At 52.0% G+C, this 18,080-nt stretch overlaps 1 protein-coding gene and 1 long non-coding RNA gene across 2 annotated transcripts in view; one reads left to right on the forward strand and one right to left on the reverse strand.

Moving 5' to 3' along the window:
- SYNE3 (spectrin repeat containing nuclear envelope family member 3) overlaps positions 1-18,080 on the reverse strand; it is a 104,068-nt gene that overhangs the window by 64,125 nt on the left and 21,863 nt on the right. The window contains 1 exon segment of the mRNA XM_003128709.4: positions 13,491-13,602. Within this exon segment, the coding sequence (XP_003128757.3) occupies positions 13,491-13,572 (82 nt within the window). The 5' untranslated portion in view covers positions 13,573-13,602.
- LOC110261645 lies at positions 1,816-17,508 on the forward strand. The gene is made up of 2 exons (XR_002346039.1): positions 1,816-2,493; positions 17,110-17,508. It is a non-coding gene; the product is annotated as an uncharacterized LOC110261645 (long non-coding RNA).

Genomic DNA, 18,080 nt, shown 5'->3' on the forward strand with positions numbered 1-18,080 from the left:
ACCTTGGCACACGGGGGCAGCTCTCTTCTGTGTCTTTGGTTTGCAATCTCTCCAAAAGCGGTTCCTAAGACACACACAATCTGAGATGTCTCTGACAGGTACACAATCTTGATCTGAATGGATCAAAAAGCCTCAACTTAAGACAATTTTTTTAGGGCCACACCCATGGGCATATAGAGGTTCCAGGCTAGGGGTCAAATCGGAGCCACAGCTGCTGGCCACAGCCACAGCCATGCCAGGTCCCAGCTGCATCTCTGACCACATACCACAGCTCATGGCAATGCCAGACCCTTAACCCACCAACCCAAGCCAGGGATCGAACCTGCATCCTCTTGGGTACCAGTTGGATTTGTTTCCCCTGCGCCACAGCGGACACTCCAAGAAACACAATTTTTGGCCATCAGCCTGGCTGACACCAGCCCCTGAACTTCACCTAAAGTTAGTCCCATCTCAGGCTGGGGACAGTCCTGCCAGCCTGGTGTCTTGTCACTACTTCTCCACCAACTGGGGTCCACGGCCATTACTGCTAAGCGTTCCCACTGAACTACGCGCCGCCTGCCTCCTGCAGCCAATAGCAATCAACTGACTTGGCTTCTGCGATGGGACCACCTGCTTCCTGGCACAGGTGCCCCAGCTAAACCAAGCCCTTTGCTCCCTCGCCCCCTCCTCCCTCACCCTTACCTTCTAGCTGCAGGTGCAAAGTCTCAGGTTTTCTCCTGTAACTTTCTTAAAATCCTCTTAAGCCCAGGAAAAACTCTTCTGTGTTTCAGTTCTAGTTGTCTGCTTATGGCAACTATAACTGACTTTGGATTAAAGTTATTTATATCTGCATCTTAAGTGAAGGGATTGCGTCTGGCTTAGCCTCCAATCTCCCATAATGCCTTGCACAGGGTAAGCCCTCCACCAATACCGAAATAGCCCAGAATTGGTATAAAGTTTCATGCACCCCAAGCACAGCCTTGGTTAAAATGGCAAAACAAAACAAAACCAGAACCTGGGAGTTCCCTTGTGGTGCACCAGGTTAAGAATCTGGTGTTGTCACTGCAGCAGCTCGGGTTGCTGCTATGGTACAGGTTTGAACCCTGGCCCACGAACTTTCATATGATGCAAGTACAACCAAAAAAAAAAAAATGCCCCAATTAAAACAACAAAACAAAACTAAAACCCAGAGATGCCCAATAATAAGAAATTAGTTAAGAATCAGGAGTTCCCGTCGTGGAGCAGTGGTTAACGAATCCGACTAGGAACCATGAGGTTGCGGGTTCGGTCCCTGCCCTTGCTCAGTGGGTTAAGGATCTGGCGTTGCCGTGAGCTATGGTATAGGTTGCAGATGCAGCTCGGATCCTGCGTTGCTGTGGCTCTGGCGTAGGCTGGTGGCTACAGCTCAGGATTTGACCCCTAGCCTGGGAACCTCTATATGCTGTGGGAGCGGCCCAAGAAATAGCAAAAAGACAAAAAAAAAAAAAAAAAAAAAAAAAAAAAAAAAAAAAGAACCACACACACTTGCACTTGGGAATATCATGCAGCCAACAAAAAGGGTTGAGAGGAATTTGTGATGTGCTTAGACCATAAAGATAATACAAATTTACATTTAGTAGTCACAGCTCTATAGCTAATAAAAACAAAACACAAATGACCACAAAAAAACTACAATCCTCGAAAAAGGCTGGGAAGTCTTGCCACTGCGATGCCCAAGTGATTGAGCTGGAGAGAGGGGTGTGGACAGGTGGCTGGAGCACCACCCCTGTGACCTCGGGCCTCTCTTTTCCTGGCATGATACCCTTGGAGTCCCCTTGGTTAAGGACCATTGTCTGGTTAATGAAATCACAGTTGGAGTTATTTCTGTTTCCTTCTTTTTCCTCTTAGACACTTTGTGAATTTCCCAGAAAGGGCAATCATCACTTAAAAAAACAAAACAAAACAAAAAACAGAAAAAAACCAACCAATTTCTTAACATTGGCTGAATCTTTTGTTGGCCTTTCTTTCTCAGTCCTCAGGTGGGAATCTGGGCCACCCTCTCACCTCCCCAGGCCCCACCCAGGACAGCTCTGCCCTCAGAATGTAGGACTTCGGGGTAAGAATGTCACCAGCAAGAGGAAGGGGCTGGGTGACCCAGGGTGGGCTTCTCTCTGAGACCCGGGCTTGCAGCTCAGAGCTCAGGCTCCCAGCGCGCTGTTTTCCTTCCAGAGCTGTTTTGATGGTCCCTGAAGCTACGCCTCCTGCCTTTGAATGCTTTGTTTGAAAAGCACATGAGCATTTGCAAGCGTTTAAATTGATTCCTTGTGGCTTTAATTTCTTGTCTAGTGTGTGACTTGACTGGTTTCCAAAAGCTCGGCTTTTATTTTTTAACAAACCATGAATGGGAGGAGCAGAAACCAGCGCGCAGGGTTGCAGATGACAGGACGCCGAAGCTCTAAGCACCACAAGGCAGCGAGCTTGCGGAGAACCTTCTTCCAGCTGGCAGTGCCCAGGGCCTGGGTTTTGGACCCAGAGGTATGTTGATGGAACACTGGAGTCCAGCGGGGCAGGGCGCGACTCGGGAGGGCTTCAGACCCACGGGTCGGCCTCGGTTCGGGGACCTCTAACCTCAGAGCTGGGGTCACTAACTGTGAGCTCGGCGACGGGGGGCTCTTGGCTGGTTCTGCCAAACCACTTCTTTCCCATTCACTGAAACACACAGGAATGAAGCTCGGCCTCATGCTACAACCACAGTGGCAAATAAGCAGATACCACCCTTGTCTTAAAAACCTCCTAGAAGAGTTCCCATTGTGGCCCAGCGTTAACAAAATCCACTAGTATCCAGGAGGTCTCAGGTTCGATCCCTGGCCTCGCGTAGCAGGTTAAGGATCCGGCGTTGCTGTGAGTGTTGTGTAGGTTGCAGACTAGCTCAGATTTGGTGTGGCTGTGGCTGGGGTGTAGGCCGGCAGCTGCAGCTCCAATTCGACCCCTAGTCTGGGAGCTTCCATATGCCACAGGGGGGACCCTAAAAAGACCAAAAAAAAAAAAAAAAAAAAAAAGAAAACAGAAAGAAAGGAGCTCCTAAAGCAAAGCTGCCCAACAAACATGTGTATGGGCTGCAGGTGGAGGCGCTGCAGGCCAGAATGGGGGTGTTTGAGAGGAGGGGATGGTTGCTTAGCTTTTCCCGTGGATCCCCTCCAAACAAAGGCTTTAAATGCAGAGAGTGAGGTGTGAGGACTGCAAAGGACACGAATCCCATTAAAACACAGGCATCGCTGCAAGAGAGGGGACATGTGTGTACAGGACAACTCAGTCTCCGTGTCGTGCACTAGACATCATCGTATTCTTGTAAATCAACTAAATTTCAATAAAACTTTAAAGAACAACAACAAAAAATAGGTATCAACACACGAAAAATCAAACTCATGCTACACACACACACTTCCTCATGAACACAAGAAATCACAAGATCTAACAGCAATGGGACTCACAACTACCAGAATTTTGAAACAGTGACGGGCATAAGCCACATTTCATGGTATTTAAATGGCAAGGTGACATAAAATGTATGTGACATGGAGTTCCTGTCTTGGCTCAGGGGAAATGAATCCGACTAGCATCCGTCTGGATGCAGGTTTCAATCCCAATTGCTGTGGCTCTGTCGTAGGCCAGTGGCTATAGCTCTGATTTGACCTGGGAACCTCTTTATGCCATGGGTGCAGCCCTAAAAAGACCAAAAAAAAAAAAAAAAAATGTATGTGACAAACTTATAGCCACTGCCAATGGCAGAGAGGGCTTGGTTTTGGTTTTGGTTTGACCTCCTCCAAAACTGAAGAAATTGACATCAGTTAGAGGTTGGTAGCAACCCTATCTGAAGCCCCCTGTCAGTCCCTGGACCTGGATAAGAATCCTGTATTGAGCCTCAAACAGCCAAAGGAAAGGAGAGTCTGTTTCCTTACACGAGTTTAAAAGCTTAAAGTTAGGGAACTATATCCAGTCACTTGTGATAGAACATGACAGAGGCTGTGAGAAAAAGAATATATGTGTACACGTGGGAGTTCCCTTCACGGCTCAGTGGTTAACGAATCCGACTAGGAACCATGAGGTTGCGGGTTCGATCCCTGCCTTGCTCAGTGGGTTAAGGATCCGGCATTGCCATGAGCTGTGATGTAGGTCATAGATGCAGCTCAGATCTGGTGTGGCTGTGGCTGTGGCGTAGGTCAGAGGCTACAACTCCGATTAGACCCCTAGCCTGGGAACTTCCATATGCTGCAGGTGCTTGCCCCCCCCTCCAAAAAAGCAGCTCAAGAAAAGCCCACTCACAATCGGCTCATGGACCAGGAAGACACCCCCCTTAGCATCCCTTGCCAGGAGCCTCGTGGGCTTCCCTCTGTGTCCTCAGTGCCTCCAGGAGCCCTCTGGCCCTTTTCCCATCCCTCCTCCAGGCAGCCGAGGGGCTTTCTAAACACAAGTCGAGCCGGCCGCAGCCCTACTGACAAGGCCTGTGGTGGCACAGTCTCCTGACTGGCCCCTAAGCCCCATCATGACTCTGTTTCCAGCCTTGCATTCCCCTGCACCGCCTCACACCCAGTCCCACGGCAGACACACAGCTCTTAGCACGCAGCCCCATCTCTGATGCAGCCAAGACCGCGACCTCTGTCCCTCTCTGCAAGAACTGAGCCCCTCCCCAGAGCATCTGTGACCACCAAGTCCATTTTCTGGGCAGGCCCGCCTCCCCTCTTCTGCCTTTCCACTGCTGCACCCAGGGCTGGTGAGTCAGGTCACCAGCCCTTCATTAATGCCCATGGAAGGAACGAATAAGCCAAGGACACAACCTGCAGTGTGGGGTCGAGCCAGGTGGGCAGCCTTCCCCAGTGTGGCAGGGAAAGTAGGAGACAGAGCCCCGGGCTTGGAATCTGCACATTCACTCTGAGCATGAGCCTCTGCCCCGCCCCCACCCCGGCCTCAGTTTCCCCATCTGCACACGGTGAGTGTTGAACAGAGGGTCTCTCAGGGCCTTTGAGGTTGTGACTTGAGAGGGTCCTCAGTACTGAGATATCTGAGAGCCCTACCATTCCAGCCCCAAGCTGGGCCTAGGGACCTGCCTCTGCCCTCAGACTGTCAGCCTAGCCCAGGCCCTGGCCCCCTTCTCTCCCCACGGTGCCCTCCTGGGCCAGCTCAGAGCAGCCCTTCCCGCATCGCGGCCCCCCCAAGGCAGACTGGGATCGGTGGCCCCCCAGACCCCATGTAAGCCCCAAATGAGAGGGTCCTGGGAGGTTTTAGATCAGCAGGAGGTATACTTCTTTTGCAAAGGGTGGAGGAATAAATAGCTTTAGACTTTATAGGCCATATACCATCTCTGTTGCATATTCTTTTTAAATTTTACAGCCCTTAAAGGGGTTCCCTGGTTTCTCAGTGGGTTAAGAACCCAGCTAGTATCCAAGGGGATGTGGGTTTGACTCCGGGCCTCGTTCAGTGGGTTAAGGATCTGGAGTTGCTGCCAACGGTGGTGTAGGTTTCGGATGTAGCTCAGCTCTGGCATTGCTGTGGCTATGGCATAGGCCTGTGGCTTTGGCTCCAATTCGACCCCCTAGCCTGAGAACTTCTATATGCCACAGGTGTGGACCTCAAAAGAAAAAAAAAAAAGGATCCAGCATTGTCACTGCTGTGGCTTGGGTTTGATCCCTGGCCTGAGAATTTCCCCGTGTATGTGTGCAGCCAAAATAATAATAATAATAAGATCAATGTCACATTCACTGACCGTACTGAAACAGACCGCTAGTCGGGTGTGGCCTATGGGCTGTAGTTAATTGGCCCCAGTTTTAGATGGTCCAAGCCTACAACCAGCACTGCAGGGCACGGTGGCCAGCAGGCAAGGCTCGCTGTCTAAGTGACCCACAGACATGGGTCCTGGATTGGATGGCCGTTGAGGCCAGAAGGACCTATAACTGGTGGTCTAGGATCCACTATTCACTAGCTGTGTGACACCTGGCCAGTCACTTAACATCTCTGAGTCTCACCTCCTCTGGAAACAGGCTGTCTTCGTCCATTTGGGCGCCCATAATAAAATATCACAGGCTGGGTGGGCTTATAAGTGGCAGAAATTTCCTTCTCACGGTTCTGGAGGCTGGGGGTTGAGATCCGGGTGCCAACATGGTCAGATGACCCTTTTCCTGATTGCAGATTTCTCATTGTATTTTTTTTCCTTTTCTTCTTTTTAGGGCCACCCTTGCAGCATATGGAAGTTCCCAGCCTATGCCACAGCCATAGCAATGATCCGAGCCATGTCTGCAACCTACACTGTAGCTTATGGCCATGCCAGATCCTTAACCTACTGAGCAAGGCCAGGGATCGAACTCGAGTCTTCTTGGATACTAGTCAGGTTGTTACTAGTCCTCTCCTTGTATCTTCGCGTGGAGGAAGGGGTTAGGAAGCCCTGGGGGGTGTCCTTAATCTCATTCACGAGTGCTCTGCCCTCGTGTTCGAATCACCTCCCAAACGCCCTAACTCCTAACAGCATCACAGTGGGACTCAGGATTCCAGCATGTGAATGTGGGGTTGGGGGGCGGGACATAAGCTCAGCCACAGCACGGGAACGACACCTAGACGACCAATGAGAAACCTCCCACCCGGCACCCGGAACACACTCCACACTTGGAAGCAGTGCTTTTTTAACCCAAAATCCTCTGGTGTCAGGAGGAGGACTTTCCTTCCTAGGAACCTGCATCCAGATAGTGGCTCTTGCCCCGTCCCCAGGCTGGGTTTGGCGTAGGAATAGGAGTTATGGGCTGGAGACTAAGGCATCTGAGCGTCTCAACAGCTTTATTCTCTGAGGATTCAGGTGGACCAGGTAGGGCTCTGGCCAGTGGGGCTCCGTGTTCAGTGAGGGGGGCCAAAGAGAGCTTTGAGAGAGGGGAGCACAGGCTGAGTTGGGGGGGCTTTGCATACTGAGGGTACCGGGGAGGTTCTGGACACACTTGGGGGATGGGGAGGCTGGAGCAGAGGATGGGGTAGGCAACAGGGGGAGCCAGGGTGGGCAGTAAGAGCCAGATCAGAGCCCCAGAGCCACGTCCAGGAGGCTGGAAGGGTCCCAATCGGTAGCCAATATGGGCTCAGGTGGCAGTGTGATAAGACTGTTTCTGAGACTCAGCCCAGTTGCCCTGGCTGGGATTTGTGCAGAATGGAAGGCCTTGCTGGTGGGGGGGGTGGGGGGGTGGAGGGGTGCGGGGGGGGGGGTCAGTCCAGAGACTGAGTTTGCAGCTACATGAAGGCAGGACCATGAAGGGAGGCTGTGGGAACGGGCGTGGCCAGCCTGCCCCTCTGGGTCAGAGGTGGGTATTCAGTGGCAAGTTTGTTTGTCCATTGGTTGAAATGGACATAGGATTTAAAAAATGGAAGGATTAAAAAAACGCAACTACGATTTTTGTTTTGTTTTTGTTTTTGCTTTTTAGGGCCGTACTTGTGGCATATGGAAGTTCTCAGGCTAGGGGCTGAATCGGAGCTGCAGCTGCCAGCCTATGCCATGGCCACAGCCACGTGAGATCTGAGCCTTGTCTGCAATCTACATCACAGCTCACAGCAACGCTGGATCCCTAACCCACTGAGGAGGGCCAGGGATTGACCCTACATCCTCATGGATCCTAGTTGGATTCGTTTCTGCTGTGCCATAACGGGAACTTCCTGGAACTACACGTTTCCCAAACATTTTGGGAAAGAAAAAAAAAAGTGCCCAGGCATTCTTTTAAAATCTGTTTCCATTTCCAGCTTCTTGGGAAGCAGCCCTGGGGTGTGGCGGTGGGCAGCAAGGGAACAGGGCTCCGGGTGTGTCTCTGGACTATTCCCAAGGAACCAGAGAAAGGATGTAGGCCCTTTCTGGCTCTGGCTGGCCCTGGTCGGCCGGGGGAGACACTTAGAAAGGAAACAGCCTTGGTTTTCAGCCTCCTGTGTGGTTATCGCAAATGACAGCTGGAAGAGAAGTGATCTTTTTTCGCTGATGACAGACTAGCTGGGTCAGGACAAACGTAGGAGGAAAGAAGCAGACTCGAGAGGGAGCATGTGCTCCGATGGGTCCCGGGTCCAAAGCCCGCAGCCTGGAGACTGACATGCCCACGGGAAGCAGACAAAACCCGTGGGCACAGAGGGGACATAGCTTCCCCAGAAATGGACTGTGAGGCTGCCCTGGGGGGAGGCCCAGAAGCTTCCAGAATCTGAGCTCCAGGCCTGAGCCACGGCATCAAAAGGGGAGAGTTAGAGTCCTAGGGACAGCTCAGGGTAAAATGCCATAAAGAAGTGTGCAGTGGACAGAGGGGACTAGGAAACATGACACAAAGTTTAAAAAAAAAAAGGCGGAGTTCCCGTCGTGGCACAGTGGTTAACAAATCCGACTAGGAACCATGAGGTTTCGGGTTCGGTCCCTGCCCTTGCTCAGTGGGTTAACGATCCGGCGTTGCCATGAGCTGTGGTGTAGGTTGCAGACGCGGCTCGGATCCCGCGTTGCTGTGGCTGTGGCGTAGGCCGGTGGCTACAGCTCCGATTCGACCCCTAGCCTGGGAACCTCCATATGCCGCAGGAGCGGCCCAAGAAATAGCAACAACAACAACAACAAAAAGAAAAAAAAAAAAAAAAAAGGCAGCAAGCAGCCAGGGAAGGGGACTGACATTCCCACAAGGATGAAAGGCCTATGTCACACTAAGCACGTGTCTACAGGTTACCCATTCTGGGCATCCTCTACCTGAAAGGCAGCAGAGCTCAGGTAGCAGGAACCCCCCTCTTCGGGCTGAGAGCTGTGGCTGATGAGCGGGGCAGTGGGGGAGACATGTGGGGGGACTTCAGAAGAGCTTCCTCCACCCCCCCCCAGCACCTTCCTCTTAGAATCTGAGGGGACTTGTCGGGCACCTGCTCAGGATGAGTCGCCCCAGGTGCTCAGTAGTCAGGGCCACCATCACCATCCCCAGTTGCAGACAAGACCACTGAGGCAGAGCTCCCGTTGTGGCTCAGTGGGTTAAGAGTCTGACTAGTATCTGAGAGGATGTGGTTAAGGAGCTGGTGTTGCCACGAGCTGTGGTGTAGGTCAAAGACACGGCTTGGATCCTGCGTGGATGTGGCTGTGGTGTAGGCTGGCAGCTATAGCTCCGAATTGACCCCTGGCCCGGAAACTTCCATATGCCGTATGTGCGGCCCTACAAAGACAAACAAACAAACAAACAAACAAACAAAAACCCAAAGACCACTGAGGCTGGAGTAACCTGTTCAGGGCATGGGGCCACTCTGGGGTTGGAACCTTGTTCTGCTGGATTCCAAAGCCGGCATGCCCATCTCACTGGACCACACTGCCTCCAAAGCCGAGTCCGACTCCACTGCACGTGGGTGCATCTGGCAGAACTACTCAGTGATTCTAACTGGACGGGTCCACGCAGGCAGAGTGAATCCACTCCAAGTCCAACGGCGAACCAGAGGGACCCAGCTCCACGTGGGCGAAGGAGCAGAGAAGCTGCCAGGAGACTAAAGGGGGCACAGAGATCAGACACTTCGACCCTGAGGCTGGACGGAGCAAAGGAGGAGGCGATGGGAGCCTCTGAGCAGCACAAGCTGGAGCCCCGAAGGAGGCACAACCCCTGCCGGGCGAAGAGGCTGTCGCTGGAGAAATCCCAGGGCCAGCAGAGGGGATCCTGGGTGATGCAGCCCGCAGGGGCTGACCCTCCTGTGACCCAGGGGACAGGACGGAAGGAGGACCACACAGACTGCCCATCTGGAGTTGGCAACAGACACCAGGGCTGTCTTTGCTCCGGGAAGTCTGAGCAATGGGCCAAGCTGCAACTTGGTCTGGTGGGGGAAGGAGGGGGTGCCAGCCTTGCAGGACAGAGGACAAGGTACTGGCACCAACAAAAGTGCCTGACACTGACCACCTGCCCGGTCAGCCTCCAGTGGAAGCAACCCCCCCCCTGGGGGCTGTGGGACTAGAGCCCTCCGCCTCCTCCCTCCTTGCTGGGCCTTCGAGGCTGCAGCTGCAGGGTGGAGTCCCTGCTGCTTGGCTCTGCAGGGCCACTGATGGGGGCAGATACTCCATAAGGAGCAGGCTGGGACAGCCTCCTGCCTCAGGCCCTCCAGCACCACCACGGCAGTTAAAATAATTCTCTGGGATGGTGCAAATACCATGTGCTATTTGGTGATTCACGTGCTCCAAGAATTCTGCCTGGGATCTAACCAAGTCCCATTAGGGGACATGCCTAAAACATGAAAACAAACCCCTCGCTAGCAAAGGGAGGGGCCAAGTCGGGTTGGCAGTGACCTCCGTGGGGCATTATCACACACCTAGTCCCATTTTACAGAGATGGAAACTGAGACTCAGTGAAGCGAAGAGCCTGCCAGAAAGTGGTGGATCCAGGATTGACAAATTGTCACAGCCCACATGTATCTGACATTCTGTACGTACCTGACCCTGTGATGAAGGACTTACAACTATAACTCATTTATCCTAGAAAGACCAATGAGACACTGATCCCTGCTTTATAGCTGAGAAAACAGGACCAATGATACTAAGAATACTGACCAAAATCAGACGGATTTAAGTATCAGGTAGTTTTTTGTTTGTTTCTTTTCGGTTTTTTCTTACGGCCACATCTGTGATACATGGAAGCTCCCGGTCTAGGCGTGGAATCGGAGCGTCCAGCCTACACCACAGCCACAGCAACACTGGATCTGATCCACATCTGGGACCTACGCTGCAGCTGCGGCAACGCCAGATCCTTAACCCACTGAGAGAGGCAAGGGATCAAACCCACATCCTCACGGACACTATGTTGGGCCCTTAACCTACTGAGCCACAAGAGGAACTCCCAGAGCTTTTTTTCTCAAACACCACAGTGCCACCTGACTTCTGTGCCCCTGCCTGTGCCCCCCAGAGCCCCACTGAGAGAGGTCCCCTTGATGTGGGAACCTGGGGCAGCCGTCTTCGGCGAGCATCCAAGCTCCAGAAAGGTGGCTGCAGGCTGTAAATCTGGGCCTCAGCCCAAGAATAGAAAATTGGAGACGATGAACTGAGGCCCCAGCTTCCAGGAGCCTCAGTCCAACAGTGTCCAGCTATTCTGGCCCTGTGCCAACCCAGCTGCCCCCCAGGGAATTTTGCTCTGGAGCCCAGAAGCCTTCAAGATCCAGACACCAGTAAACCCCAGCTCCCACGGCAGGCCCCTGTGAGCAGTTACAGCTCCGTGCCCCTGCTCCGCCAACCTGGCTGGGGGGAACCCCGCCACAAACTGACCCAGCACCCTGGCACAGGGTACATCCCCTTTCCTGTGACATGCTTGCCTTTCCTGTGACTCATTTGTGCCCCGCCACACACAGTTTCCACCCTGCTCGTTCCCACTGCACTCATACACCCAGACAGAATTTCAGGAACTGAGCCGGCAGCTGGTTTTAATCCCAAAGCCTATTCCAAGTGCATTCTGGGAACATTCTTGTTCACTTATTAACTGCAGACAATGTTGCAAAGGGGCCTGGCTCAGAGCATCTTCAAGCACTAGGAGAACCCTGGGTGATTCTCTCTTCTCTGGCATTCACAAGAGGGTGGTTCTGAGGGCAAAGTGTGTCAAAAGCAGGGACCAAAAAGCCCATCAGCATCTTAATAGGTCATTGGACCAGGAACCCTCAAACTATCTTATTTAATCTTACAACCACCCTCTAAGGTAGCTGAATCTAGAGTTGGGGACAATTATTGGCTTTCATCCCATCAGAGGTAACCACAGGCTTGAAGAGATTAAGGGACCAAACCAAAGCCACCCAGACTGCAGGGCGCCCCAGCCCACTTGTTAGTCCACAGGCTTGTAAGTGTGTAAACAAGAAACCCCACCTAGTACCAGTGTTGTGGGGTCCACTTTACAATTCCAGCCACAAAAGGGACAGGGCGTGACTTCTTTCAAGACAAGTGCCCTGAGAGTGACTCTCAAATAGCTCTGCCATCACTGAAAAATTTGTACTTGGTAGTGAAAACCCACTGCTCTCTGGCTGCCTCACTGCTTTCCCCAGAGAGCTGACTATAAAACAGCATTTCTGGTTCAAGGGGATCCACGGCATCTTGGGAGCCTCTGAGACAAGGGGTTCGATTCCCGCTCCAGCCCAACACAGTGGGTTAGGGATCCAGCATTTCCGCAGCTGCAGATTAGGTCACTAAGGTGGCTCCGACCTGATCTCTGGCCTGGGAGCCCCATAGGCCGCGGGGCAGCCAGAAAAATGACAAAAAAAAAAAAAAAAATTAACTGAACCAATAGTCTCCATCAAAAGGCTCAATGTGGAAGACGCTAGATTTCCTCCCTGGAAAGACGAGGATTTGTATTCAGGAAACGCTGGCTTTTTTTTTTTTTTTTTTTTTTTTTTTGTCTTTTTGCTATTTCTTTGTCCGCTCCCGCGGCATATGGAGTTCCCAGGCTAGGGGTCTAATCAGAGCTGTGGCCACCAGTCTACGCCAGAGCCACAGCAACGAAGGATCCGAGCCAAGTCTGCAACCTACACCACGGCTCACGGCAACGCCGGATCGTCAACCCACTGAGCAAGGGCAGGGATCGAACCCTCAACCTCATGGTTCCTAGTCGGATTCGTTAACCACTGCGCCATGACGGGAACTCCCGGAAACGCTGGCTTTTTTTGCAAAGCACAGCCAGGTATGAGTGCCTTGGGAGAAGGGAGGATACACGGGACAACTAGGAGAGAATGAGGGGTGGGACGCAGGTACGGGAGGAGAAGGCCAACTGCTCCACGGAACAGGCATCCCTGAGGCAGGGCAGGTGTCTCCATGGGGTGGGGCCTCAACTCCTCGGGCCCAAATGTGATTGGTTCAAGCTGCCAGGAGGGCAGCCAATCAGAGGCCACAAAGGGGGAGGGCGCACTGCAGGAGTCCTGAGGCGCTTCCTTCCTGGAGTCCCAGCGGGCTGCTGGCAGGGTGGCCAGATTGGAGGTAGGGGAGAGGGACTGGCCGTCAGCTGTGAGTCAGAGAGCAGTGGGCAGGGCCTCAGGGGACTCGTCCAGGCCTGGCTGGTGGACCGCGGGTGTGAAGCTGGGCAGGCCAATCAACAATGCCCAGCCGACCTGATCCAGAAACTGTAGGTCCTGTTGGTTTTTCCCACTGCGGGTCGTGGCCCAAGCCCACCCCTCGGCAGTGGAAACACCAGCCACACTCCCAAACTCCTTGTAGATGAAATCTGCAAGGTTCCGGTCCCCACCAGAGAGAATTCCATTTGTCTGCTCCAGCCTCCAAGACCCCTCCTTGGCCAATGAGGTAGAACTTCCAGGATGGGATGTTGGCCCCTTGTCCCTGTGTCTCCCCTCCTCTTCCTTCCCCAGTGACCCATGGCAGCATCGTCTGTGACAGCATGATAGTGGCAGATGTCCCCACGCCTCGCCCTCCAGGCCTCTCTCTTATTGGCTCTGAAAATCAGAGGCACATGCCAGGCCCCCAGCCCTTCACATTTTCTCTTCAGGTAGGTATCTTCCCCAGAGGGGTGATCCAGCAGTCACCCCTGAACCCACCAGACCGCCCCTACCTGCCTCAGCAACTCCCATGAAACCAGCACCTCCTCCCTGGACTGACAGCACCTCCGCCCAAGCAGCAGGTTCAACCACCATGACCACGCACACCTCCTGTGGCCTTTGCACCTGAAAAACGTATGAACACACCTTTTTTAAAAGAAAATTATGGCTACACAACAATATATTTTCAGAACCCTTATGATCAGGAAGGACTTCAGAAAGGGGTGCTTTCTACGAGGTAGAAATGTCTTTCAATTCAAAAGCACTTCATCATGGAGCTTCCGTCATGGCTCAGTGGTTAATGAACCCAACTAGTATCCTAGTTCGATTCCTGGCCTTGATCAGTGGGTTAAGGATCCGGTGTTGCCATGAGGGTGTGGGTCACAGATGTGGCTCGGATCCTGCATTGCTATGGCTGTGGTATAGGCTGGCAGCTGCAGTTCCGATTGGACTCCTAGCCTGGGAACCTCCATATGCCATGGGTGCAGCCCTAAAAAGACAAAAAAAAAAAAGCACTGCATCAAAATATAGGGGTGGAGTTCCCATTGTGGCACAGGGGTTAAAGACCTAGTGTTGCCTCAGCGGTGGCATAGGTCACAGCTGCAGCTTGAATTCGACCCCTGGCCTGAGAACTTCCATATGCTGTGGGTTTGGCCAAATATGTGTGTGGGTATGTGTACACACACACACATATATATGCTTTGATTTAATTACATGACAAATTTCAAAACTCCTCCCAGAAGTCCTAGTCCCTAGAGAAATCTTCCTCATATCCCAGTCTGAGAAACCCTGGCCTGGAGGATGAGCCCAGCATTCCTTGGTGACCGTCAAGGACGAGGCTCCCATCTAACCTCCCAGCCCTGACTCACCAGGGTGGTCCCCATGTGCCAACTGTACCACACTGCAAAGTGTCTAGAAGCTTAGGGTCTGAGTGCTGCCTCCCCGGCTCAGTTCCACCTGGTAGGTCCCCCTCCCCCCCCACCTCCTTCTAGACTCTTCCCTGTTCTTTGGAGATTCAGTTCACAGCCAGCCACTCAGAAGGAAAACCTTTCCAGCTTCCTCCTCTACCCCCAAAGAAATGACCTCTCCCACCCTTGGGTCCCCAAGGGCCCTGGGCCACTTACTGCATATTCCCTAAACCCTCCGGATTTTCCCAGGTTCTCTTCCCAACAACCCTAGGACATAGGTACTATTATCAGTTTCCTCTCAGGAGAAAACTGGGGTTTAGGAGGCGAGGCAAAGTGAGTAGCCACGGATCCCGAGGTTTGACCTCCCTGTTCATGGTTTACTGTTAAACAGTATGTTTGCACAAGCAAATTCTCTGAAAAGGGCAGTGTCAGCTTCAGCGTATTGATTGGAGAGGGGGTGGCCTTTATTTTCAGTGGCTTTATTGGGGGTCCAAATTGATAAACAATAAACACATTTCAACTGCACAATTTGATGTTTTAACATATACACCCCTAGAGCCATCACCCCAATCAAGATAACATACCCATCACCCCAAAAGTTTTCTGATCCCATTTCTAATCCCTCCCTCCTACCCACACCTGCCCTAGTTAAACTCTGATGTGCTTATTGTCACTTATTGTCACTTGCATTTTCTGGAGGTTTCTACATAAATGGGATAATATGGTGTGTGTGTGTATTTTTTTTTTTTTTTTGGTGGGGTCCTGGCTTCTGTCACACAACATAATTACTTTGAGACTCACCCATGTCATTGCCTGAATAAATGGTTTATCCCTTTTCGTTGCTGAGTAACATTCCATAGCACGTGGAGGCCAGTGGTTGGTCATCCACGGTCATCCACTCACCTGCTGATGGGCAGTTTTTGGCTATTAGAAACCAAGCTTCTGGAGTTCCTGTAGTGGTTCAGCGGAAATGAATCTGACTAGTATCCATGAGGACACAGGTTCGATCCCTGGCCTCGCTCAGTGGGTTAAGGATCTGACGTTGCCGTGAGCTATGGTGTAGGCCAGCAGCTACAGCTCCAAATCGACCCCTAGCCTGGGAACCTCCATATGCCACAAGTGTGGCCCTAAAAAGCATAAAAAGAAAAAAAAAACTGCTCTAAACACTAATCTATAGACATAGATGCTTTATTTCTCTTGCAAAAATACCTAGGAGTGGAGTGGCTGGATCAGATGGTAGGTGTATGTTTACATTTTTAAGAAACTGCCAAACCGAAGCAGCCACACCTCTTTTCATTCTGACCAGCAATGGGTGAGCATTCCCATTCCCGCAGACCCCACTGTGGTCAGCCTTTTTAATGTTTTCCCTCCGCATTTGTACTTTAGGACAATTACTAGATGGCACTCAGCCCTCGCCAGGCACCTCCTCCTTTAGGGCTACGGGTGTTGCCCAGCATTGAGCCTGTTGGGCTGGAGACTAAGGGAGCAAGGAGCTGAGTGATGGCAAGACACTGGGCCAATAGGAACCTACTCCACTTTCAAGGGCACTGCCAGCAGACTCCTGGAACCAACAGTCAAGAGTGTGTAAAAACAGGAGTTCCTGTCGCGGCTCAGCAGTTAACAAATCTGACTAGCATCCCTGAGGATGCAGGTTCAATCCCTGGCCTTGCTCTGGGGGTTAAGAATCTGGTGTTGCCATGAGCCATAGTGTAGGTCACAGACATGGCTCGAATCCTGCACTGCTGTGGCTGTGGTGTAGGCCAGCAGGTACAGCTCCAATTAGACCTCTAGCCTGGGAACCTCCATATGCCATAGGTGCGGCCCTAAAAAGAAAAAAAAAAAAAAGAGTGGGTAAAAACAGATAAACCAAAGGAGTCCCTGACACGTGGGTGGAGCTCTCTGAGCTCCCAAAGAGTGGTTCCATGAGGCCCTTAGGCCATGCTCCTGCAGGGTCCTGGTTCAAAGGGGGCCTGGATATCTGCTCAACAACTTGTGTGGCTGCTGCCAGGTCTCCTAGCATCAGGAAAGGAAATCAACAATTCTGAGTCAGCAGTTGCCATGGAGCCCTCAGACGGCTCCTCTCATTTGAGTGTGAACTGCATCCGGACTGGTCCTTGCCCGTTGTGATCACTGCTAGCTTGATCAAGGTACCCGGGACAGGTACTGACACATAGCAGGTGCTCGCAAACAGAAAGACTCATATTTTCCCCCAATGGCACTTTGTAGGTACTTTATACTTGTTAGTCCTATTCTTTTTTTTTTTTAAGTTTTTATTTTAAAATTTTTATTTTAGTTGAGTCACAATAGTTCTGTTCTCTTTTATGAAAAGGAAGACGTGTGGAGCCAGAAAGAGCATCTCTCTAGCCTTATTTGGCCCTTGATACACACATGCTGCAGGTGCAGGGAAACTTGAGAAAGGCGGGGGTGGGGGCGGGGAGGGTTGACATCAGCACAGACTCTGTTAACCCCCAAAGCAGAGCCTTCCTTCAGGCAGAGGGTTGGGGCCAGAGCGGGCCCCAGAATGTGCTGAAGGAGGATGGATGCCAGTGCAGACTCTGCTATGAACCGGCTCCCAAACTCCAATCTCCTTGGTCCAGTGAGAGCAAGAATTACCACCTGACTTGCATGGCCTCTGAGATGGAGGGGCCTTACATTAGAAGGTTGTTTTGAAGAGAAGGGGCACATCTGATTCACCTCCAGACTTTTTTTTTTTTTCTTTAAACAGAATCACTGTCAGGAAGCCCTACCTCATTCAAATGCACAGAACTGCAAAGATCCCCCGGCAACCTAACGGCTAATTGCATCATGTTACAACGTGTAATAGCCATGGGCTATAATAACCAATTGTGGAGCAGCCCTAACACACTGGAGTGAATGCTACACTCCTCCGAGCTACAATTCCAACCTGTAATAACCAGAGACCTTCACAAGAGCCTGTTCTTTGTGCCAGGCTATCCTCTAAAGCACTTCATAGTGCTTTAGAAACAAATACCCTGGGCAGGGGAGTTGCCTGATGGTCTGGTGGTTAAGACTCGGTGCTTTTACTGCTGCAGCCCGGGTTCAATCCGTGGCCTGGGCACTGAGATCCCACATCAAGTCGCAGCAGGCCATGGCCAAGAAAAACGAAAAAAAGAGAGAGAGACACAAATATCCTACCAGGTGGGTGTTATAGTCAGCCTCGTATTATCGAGAAGGAAGCAAAACACAGAGAGGTTAAGTAACTTTGCCCAAAGAATGCAAAGCTGGGGTGGAATGCGGACCGGCTGGCTCCAGAGCCCTCCCTTCATGCACGGTGTTTTACCTGGAGACAGGTGATGAGCAGCCACCTGGTCAGCACATTAGGGCTGGTTGGATGTGAGTCAGAAAGAGCTGGCGCTGGATGGCAGATGCAAGAGCTGTCAGTTCTCTGCGGGGGCTCGACTACGCAGCTCAACGTACCATCCTCCCAATACCACCCAGAGCAACGGCTCACATCTGGGCCAGGCCTGTGGTCCTATCAGCAAAGCTGAGTCTTGCCATCCGCCCCCTTGCACCTGCAGCCCTTGGTAGCCAGGGCCACCCAGCACACCCCAACGGACTCCATGATTGTTGCTGATGTGTTTGTCTTGCCATTAGACTGTTGCTCTCAAGGGCAGGGGCTGTGTCTCATCTGCTCTTTTACCCAGGCCTGGAGCCAGCTGGCCTGGAGAAGGACGG

The sequence above is a fragment of the Sus scrofa genome, chromosome 7, assembly GCF_000003025.6.
Source record: "Sus scrofa isolate TJ Tabasco breed Duroc chromosome 7, Sscrofa11.1, whole genome shotgun sequence".
In the NCBI taxonomy this organism is placed as follows: Eukaryota; Metazoa; Chordata; class Mammalia; order Artiodactyla; family Suidae; genus Sus; species Sus scrofa.